The 8,542-nt window shown below is 39.9% G+C and overlaps 1 protein-coding gene across 2 annotated transcripts in view; it reads left to right on the forward strand.

The window, feature by feature from the left end:
* The window catches only part of CDKL3 (cyclin dependent kinase like 3), a 111,792-nt gene that overhangs the window by 59,953 nt on the left and 43,297 nt on the right, over positions 1-8,542 (forward strand). The window contains exons 8-12 of one of the 2 annotated variants that reach the window (XM_032251295.1): positions 253-406; positions 508-812; positions 2,266-2,359; positions 4,981-5,143; positions 7,274-7,371. In XM_032251295.1, coding sequence (XP_032107186.1) covers positions 253-406; positions 508-812; positions 2,266-2,359; positions 4,981-5,143; positions 7,274-7,371 — 814 coding nt within the window. The remainder of the gene's footprint in view (positions 1-252; positions 407-507; positions 813-2,265; positions 2,360-4,980; positions 5,144-7,273; positions 7,372-8,542) is intronic. The other variant, XR_004260796.1, reaches the window with a different exon arrangement.

The raw sequence follows: 8,542 nt of genomic DNA on the forward strand, positions 1-8,542 counted from the left end.
CTAATTAATATAAATCTATTTTGTAAAATTTTACATAGTAGATTGCATAGTGTAATTTTTGAAGGATGTATCTTTACCAGAAAGCAAATTTTATTAGGTAAATGTTGGGCCGTTTCTTGGCATGCATTATAGACAGCATTATTTATGCTGTAGCTGAAATCTAAATTAATTGGATGAAATGGTTCATTCAAGATAAAATACTCCATCTGCATATATAAAAAGATTACTCGTTGCTATTGCTTGTTTTATCAGATTCATGCCAGAACTGAAAGCTAAATTACTGCAGGAAGCAAGAGTCAATTCACTAATAAAGGCAAAAGAGAATTCTAAAGAAAATGAACCTAGGAAAGATGAAAGAAATACAGTTTATACTAATAAACTGCTAAGTAGCTCAGTTTTGGGAAAGGTAAGAACTTTGGTTTTTGTTTCAGCTGGTAGAATTATATTATAGTTAGACTCTAGTGACGACCGTTCTCATGACTCAGATTTTGGACGTATTTATTCCAGGAAATAGAAAAAGAGAAAAAGCCCAACGAGATCAAAGTCAGAGTTATTAAAGTCAAAGGAGGAAGAGGAGATACCTTAGAACTGAAAAAGATGGAGTATGAAAGTGGACTTTGTCAACAGGATACAAATGAAAATGTTCATGCTACCATTGAACCACCAAACCCTATCAACCCCAACACTGACTGTAATGGCTTGAAAGAGTATCCACATTGCGGAAGTTCTGTGACAATGCCACCCATCAATCTAACTAACAGTAATTTGATAGCTGCAAATCTCAATTTAAATCTCTTTCACCCCAGTGTGAGGTGAGCTGTAACAGAGAAGAAACCTAAATAATATAATGTTCCTGTATAATGGTGTTTCAGATGTTCATAGTGTCTGTATGTAAACTGAACTTGAAGAAAATATATTGAAGTTAAAACTATAATGGGCCATTTACTGAGTGCTCCTTATGAACACTGTAGAAGAAATTAACTTTTCTTGGCCATATAGATGTTTAAATTTTCACTAACGTCTTTTGGAAAAACCTCATTTAAAAAAAAAAAGACATTTAGAAAAATGTTTTTCTTTTTGAAGAGAAAAAAAGGTGATATGACTTACGTTCTGGTATCAATGTGCCTTGGTATAACAAAATAAACTTTATTTCTATGTCATAGCAAATTCTCCAAGTGGAGAAAGGATAGTAAAAAATAATCTTTCGTAAGTCAAATAGCCTTTCAAGATGAAATATTTTGGGAGAAAAACAGCATTTTAGGCCAGTTTTAGATTTAACCTCTGATACAGATTGAGAGACTGGTCCATGAGTCTGGTTAATCAAGGGCTATATGATGGATGGTGAGGGTCTGTCCAGCAAGGTAGTAGGGACACTTCAAAATTTAGGGAGACTACTGTCATTCTAGGGGAGGAAAGAGACTGGGTTCATTAGCCCAAGAGGATTCTAGCAGACTGGTTTGGGCTACAGATTGTGAAGTCCAGTGGTCTGCAGAGGTGAGCAAGCGGACATGTCTGTGTCAGTCCAAAGGTACAGCAGGCTACAGACTGCAAGAGCCCAATTGTTTGTGAGGTGATCCCCAAACCATGGTGCCAGTAACAATGGTTGTAAGCCAGTCAGTATTGGACAGTAAGTTCATAAATTGAGAAAGCCAGTAGTTAAGAGATCCAAATTCAGAACAGATAGAAGGGGACAAATAGGCCAGCAGGAGTGACCCCCCAACATGCCTGTCACCACTGATGTTAGCATGCATTAATTGTTCTCTGCCCTGTTACCACCTCTCTCCTTAGAGCAGTTGGTATGTAAGGACTGACTATTGCATTTCGTACTCAGTGTTCAAACAGTAGACTTCCATGCCATAATTTATTCATTCTTGAAGCTAAATTAAAGGCATTTTGGCTGGGCACAGTGGCTCATGCCTGTAATCCCAGCACTTTGGGAGGCCGAGGCGGGTGGATCACTTTAGCGCAGGAATTTGAGACTAGCCTGGCCAACATGGCAAAATGCTGTCTCTATAAAAAATACAAAAATTAGCTGCGTGTGGTGGAGCACACCAGTAATCTCAATTGCTTGGGAGGCTGAGGCAAGAGAATCGTTTGAACCTGGAAGACAGAGGTTGCAATGAGCTGAGATCATGCCTCTGTACTCTAGCGTGGGTGACAGAGTGAGATTCTGCCTAAAAAAAACAACAACCAAACAAACAAACAAAAAAAACCAAGGCATTTCTGGGGAGTTCTAATAGCTTCTTATTCATTTTTAAATATTAGGTTAAATGAGAGAGCAAAAAAGCAACGAACTTCTTCACAATCTACTGGACAAGTTATGCCTAATAGCAGGCAAGAGGATACAGGTCCTATTCAAGTAAGGGAAGAAGCTACTCATTAAAATATGACCTCTTTTAACATTACTTCTTTTTTCCTTTTCTCTATCTTTAGGGCTCTAGAACTTTTTTGTTTGTTTGTTTGTTTGTGTGTTTGGGACAGGCTCTCTCTCTATTGCCCACACTGGAGGGTAGTAGTACAATCTCAGCTAACCACAGCCTCGACTTCCTGGGCTCAAGCAATCCTCCCACCTCAGGCTCCCAGGTAGCTGAGACTTCAGGTATGTGCCTTTATACCCAGATAATTTTGTTCATTTTCTGTAGAGACACCGTCTTACTATGTTGCCCAGGCTGGTCTCAAACTCCTGGGCTCAAGGGATCCTCCTACCTCAGCCTCCCAAAGGTGTGAGCCACCTCACCCAGCCTCTAACACCTTTAAAAATGTGCTCTTAGTTTCTTTTTTTATTCCTGAGATGAAAATAGGCCATTATTTTCTTAGTGCTTTCACAATTTTAATTAACTTCATATATCTTAATTCATGTATTTAATATATGACTTAGGCAGAGTAAGTTAAGGTTTCCACCTTTAGAAGTCACAAGTTTTGTTTTTTTCACTTCCAAAAAATGTTTTTAGTATCTTACTTTATGGATTAAAAACAATTGTCAAATAAACACAACTTACTTTCACTAGAAAAAGTAATCAATGTAGTTTATCCCCCTCTCAACTTTTGTTTTGTTTTGTTTTGGTATATTTTGTATTATTCATCTCTAATGGGATCTCCCAACTTTTTACATATGAAAGTGATTTATTCAAAATTGAAGCACAATGTTAATTATAATAATAAAAACTGAAAACAATACAAATATGTCCAAGAGCAGGTGACTAATTAAGTACATTAGGGTACATTCATATGGTGGGGTACTACACATTACATTGTGGAAGAATGTTCATTGAGCTAGACAACATTTTATGATCTGTTTTCAAATGAACAAAAATCTGGTGTCACAGAATGTTTTCCACATGCTGGATGCGCAACTAATTTTTTTCCTTTGGGTATTCCCAGTGTTTACAAAGCATATCATTTTGTAGATAGGTAAATAAGTTGTTAAGAAAATGAACTGAAGCAATTTGTTCAAAGTCAGAGTGCAAAGAATAGTATTAAAAATGAGGCCGGGCGCCGTGGCTCACGCCTGTAATCCCAGCACTTTGGGAGGCCAAGGCGGGTGGATCACGAGGTCAAGAGATCGAGACCATCCTGGTCAACACGGTGAAACCCCGTCTCTACTAAAAATACAAAAAATTAGCTGGGCATGGTGGTGCGTGCCTGTAATCCCAGCTACTCAGGAGGCTGAGGCAGGAGAATTGCCTGAACCCAGGAGGCGGAGGTTGCGGTGAGCCGAGATCGCGCCATTGCACTCCAGCCTGGGTAACAAGAGCGAAACTCCGTCCCAAAAAAAAAAATAATAAAAAAAAATAAAAATAAAAATGAAAACTTGGCCGGGCGTGGTGGCTCACACCTGTAATCCTAGCACTTTGGGAGGCTGAGGCAGGGAGATCACCTGAGGTCAGGAGTTCCAAACCAGCCTGGCCAACGTGGTGAAACCCCGTCTGTACTAAAAATACAAAAAAATTAGCTGGGCATGGTGGCAGGCACCTGTAATTCCAGCTACTTGGGAGGCTGAGGCAGGAGAATCGCTTAAACCTGGGAGGTGGAGGTTGCAGTGAGTCAAGATCTCGCCACTGCACTCCAGCCTGGGTGACAGAGCAAGATTCCATCTCAGAAAAAAAAAAAAGAAAAGAAAAAATGTGGTTCTGGCCAGGCACAGTGGCTTCCATCTATAATCCTAGCATTCTGGGAAGCCAAGCTGGGAGGATTGCTTGAGCCCAGGAATTTGAGACCAGCCTGAACAATGTAGCAAGACCTTGTCTCTACAAAAAATGACAAAATAAATTATTCGTGTGTGGTGGCATGTGGCTGTGGTTTCAGATGGGGTAGGATGAGGTGGAAGTATGGCTTGAGCCCCGGAAGTTGAGGCTACAGTGAGCACCAGTGTATTCCAGCCCAGGCAACAGAACAAGACTCTGTCTCCATAATAATAGTAATGATAATAATAGTAAGGCCGGGTGCAGTGGCAGATGCTTGTAATCGCAGCACTTTGGGGGCCCAAGGCAGAAGGACCACTTGAGCCCAGGAGTTTGAGGTCAGCCTAGTCAACATAACAAGACCCCATCTCTCCAAAAAATTTAAAAATTAGGCATGCATGGTGGTGCATGCCTGTAGTCCCAGCTACTCAGGAGATTGAGATGGAAAGATCACTTGAGCCCAGGGAGTTGACATTGCAATGAGCCATGATCATGCCAATGCACTCCAGCTGGGCGACAGAGAAAGACTGTCTCAAAATAATATTATTATTACTGTGGTTCTCACCAGCAAGACTATTATGCTCAGAATATTAAATATGCTAAAATGTTTGCTTTATGAAACTTTTATTGGAGTTTGATCTGTTGATATGTTCAACAGTATTCTATTCTAAATCTTCTTAATTATTAAAATAATTGTTTTATCTATCTTATACCATCCAAATGGCTAGCAATTCTAGGCTTGTCATTCTATAAATAGACATATTTCTTCAAAATAATGCTTGTTTATTTGTTTGTTTAGAGCCAAATGGAGAAGGATATATTTAATGAGCAAACAGGTCACAGTGACCAAATGGCAAACGTGAACAAAAGGAAGCTGAACTTTTCCAGATCTGACAGAAAAAAATTCCATTTTCCAGAATTGCCTGTCACAATACAGTCAAAAGATACAAAAGTAATGGAAGGTACACATTTGTTGCATAGCTTTACAAATATTATATCTTTTATAAGTTTTTTTCATAACATAACTTATAGTGCGACTTGGGTAGAAAACAGTAAATTGGTGAGAAAACCATTTCAGCGGATGAGATTTTCTCCCCATTGTCAAATAAGGGGTACAAGTTTAAGGAGATAATTTTAAAGAGGCGTAGGCTTGTAATCCCAGCATTTTGGGAGGCCAATGCAGGAGGATTGCTTGAGCCCAGGAGTTTGAGACCAGCCTGGGCAACATAGCAAGACCCTGTCTCTACAAAAAATAAACTAGCTGGGCATTGTGGTGTGCGCCCGTAGTCCCAGCTACTTGGAAGTCTGAGGTAGGAGGATCGCTTGACCCAGGAGGTTGAGACTGCATGATCACACCACTCCACTTCACGGTGACATAGGGAGACCCCCGTCTCCCATCTCTAAAAAAATTTTTTTTTGTTTGTTTTTTTTGAGACGGAGTTTCGCTCTTGTTGCCCAGGCTGGAGTGCAATGGCGCGATCTCGGATCACCGCAACCTCCGCCTCCTGGGTTCAGGCAATTCTCCTGCCTCAGCCTCCTGAGTAGCTGGGATTACAGGCATGCGCCACCATGCCCAGCTGATTTTTTGTATTTTTAGTAGAGACGGGGTTTCACCATGTTGACCAGGATGGTCTCGATCTCTTGACCTCGTGATCCACCCGCCTTGGCCTCCCAAAGTGCTGGGATTACAGGCGTGAGCCACCGCGCCCGGCCCTAAAAATTTTTTTAATAAAAAAAATAAGAAGGAGAAGTTAAGACAGCTTTAAAAGGAAAATTTTTAAATTTTATTTATTTAGTTAGATTTTTTTAAGACAGAGTCTCATTCTGCCACCCAGGCTGGAATGCAGTGGAACAATCTCAGCTCAGTGCAACTGCCGCCTCCTGGGTTCAGGTGATTCTCATGCCTAGCTTCCTGAGTAGCTGGGACTACAGGTGCCTGCCACCACATCTGGATAATTTTGGTATTTTCTGTAGAGATGGGGTTTTACCATGTTGGCCAGGCTGGTCTTGAACTCTTGACCTCAGGTGATCCAACCGCCTTGGCCTCCCAAAGTGCTGGGATTACAGGCATGAGCAATTGCAGCTGGCCGCAAAGGATAATTTTTTTTATTAGCTCAATGTTGTTGAACTGTTAAAGCAGTGTTTGAGAAATTTGGTTTGGTATATGACCTGGAGTAAAATGTCTTTCTATGTTCATGATCATTTACCCATATAGTATCAGGAATTTTAGATATATTTTGGGCATCCAAGGACTTAATAGATAAAATTTATAGGCTGGGTGCAGTGGCTTTCACCTGTAATCCCAGCACTTTGGGAAGGCAAGATGGGCAGATCACCTGAGGTCAGGAGTTTGAGACCACCCTGGCCAATATGGCAAAACCCCATCTCTACTAAAAATACAAAAATTAACTGGGCGTGGTGGCTCATGCCTATAATCCCAGGTACTTGGGAGGCTGAGGCAGGAAAATCGCTTGAACCTGGGAGGCAGAGTTTGCAGTGAGCTGAGATCACGCCACTGCACTCCAGCCTGGGTGGCAGAATAAGACTCCGTCTTGGCCGGGCGCAGTGGCTCACACCAGTAATCCAGGCACTTTAGAGGCCAAGGTGGGCAGATCACCTGAGGTCGGGAGTTCAAGACCAGCCTGGCCAACATGGTGAAACCCTGTCTTAATTAAAAAAAAAAAAGATTTATAAACATAACATTTATCTTGGAGTGAAACTTATTTTTGTCTTGAATAAATGTTCTTATTTTTCTTTAAAGAACAGTGACACCTTGTGAAAAGTTAATATAATAGCAAGAATATAATCCTACAGTTCAAGAGGAATTATCTGATCCACTGAACAGTTACACTGAGAATAATAAAATAAAATAATGTCTTATTTTAATACTTGGTAGACTATCTGTAAAGTTATAAAACAAATAATTTACCATATTTTACCATTACAACTTATAATTTATTTTGTTCCTTTGTAATAAACTGAGAAACTAATTTAGTGGATATCAGAATTTCTATTTGAAATTCTTGAAAAGGAAAGTAAAATTTCAAAGTAGGAATAACAAATTTTCATTGTTTTGTATATTTTTGCAAAAGCTAAACAGATAAAAATGCTGAAGAGGGAGTCAAAGAAAACAGATTCACCTAAAATACCAACTTTACTTAATGCGGATCAAAATCAAGAAAAACAAGAGGTAACTCTTTTTGCATATAGCTTTTACTAAGGCATGTTGTTTAGAGCACTTGATTCAGTGTATAAATTTAGCTATCAATATTCAAAAGCTATATAAAAATTCAAAATTCTATGATCTTAGAACTCGAGAAACAGATCTGTATTTTTCTAGAATAACCAATTAATAAAGGTTTCTAAAAGCTATTTTTTGGGGGTAATTTTGAGTGATTAGAATGCACGGCACCCATGGAAAATAGAATCTGTATTCTGTGTAGTGTCAGATATCAGGCAGATAAGACAGACTAGTGAAAATGATTAATAGTATAAATACATGTTTATATGGCCACAAGCATGTGTGTCTTTGTCTTTAGCCTCTTCCTTCCTTGTTGTTTTCTCTCCAGTTTATTCCCCTGTCTCTGCTGTCTGCCTACTGTCCTATTTTCACAAATATTTGCTCTCAGCTAACTATTAGGTAATTTTGTTGAAATATCCCCAGTCCCCGCCGGGCACAGTGGCTTTCACCTGAAATCACAGCACTTTGGGAGGCCAAGATGAGCAGATCACGAGGTCAGGGAGATCAAGACCATCCTGGCCAACATGGTAAAACCTTGTCTCTACTAAAAATACAAAAAAATTAGCTGGGCATGGTGGTGTGCGCCTGTAGTCCCAGCTACTTGGGAGGTTGAAGCAGGAGGATTGCTTGAACCTGGGAGGCGGAGGTTGTAGTGAGCCAAGATTGCGCCACTGCACTCCAGCCTGGCAATAGAGCAAGACTGTCTCAAAAAAAATAAAAATAAAAATAAAAAAATCCCCAGTTCTTACCCGTCAGAGAGATTCTCAAATTTTATTTGAAAATCTTAGCCGGGTGTGGTGGCTCACGCCTGTAATCCCAGCACTTTGGGAGGCTGAGGTGGGCAGATCACCTGAGGTCAGGAGTTTGAGACCAACCTGACCAATATGGTGAAACCTCATCTTAAAAAAAATAATAAAAAGAAAAAAAAAAAAGAAAAGAAAATCTTGAAGCCTGTAATATCCAAATGAATACTCTATAAAGACAGTCTTTTTTTTTTTTTTTTTTTTTTTTTTTGTTAACTCTTCTTAATTTAGCAGGGGTGATAAAGACAGTCTTTTAAGAGAAAGAGATTGTAGGCCGGGCGCGGTGGCTCAAGCCTGTAAACCCAGCACTTTGGGAG

Source organism: Sapajus apella, unplaced genomic scaffold (genome assembly GCF_009761245.1).
Source record: "Sapajus apella isolate SASKATOON/1434 unplaced genomic scaffold, GSC_monkey_1.0 scaffold1, whole genome shotgun sequence".
In the NCBI taxonomy this organism is placed as follows: domain Eukaryota; kingdom Metazoa; phylum Chordata; class Mammalia; order Primates; family Cebidae; genus Sapajus; species Sapajus apella.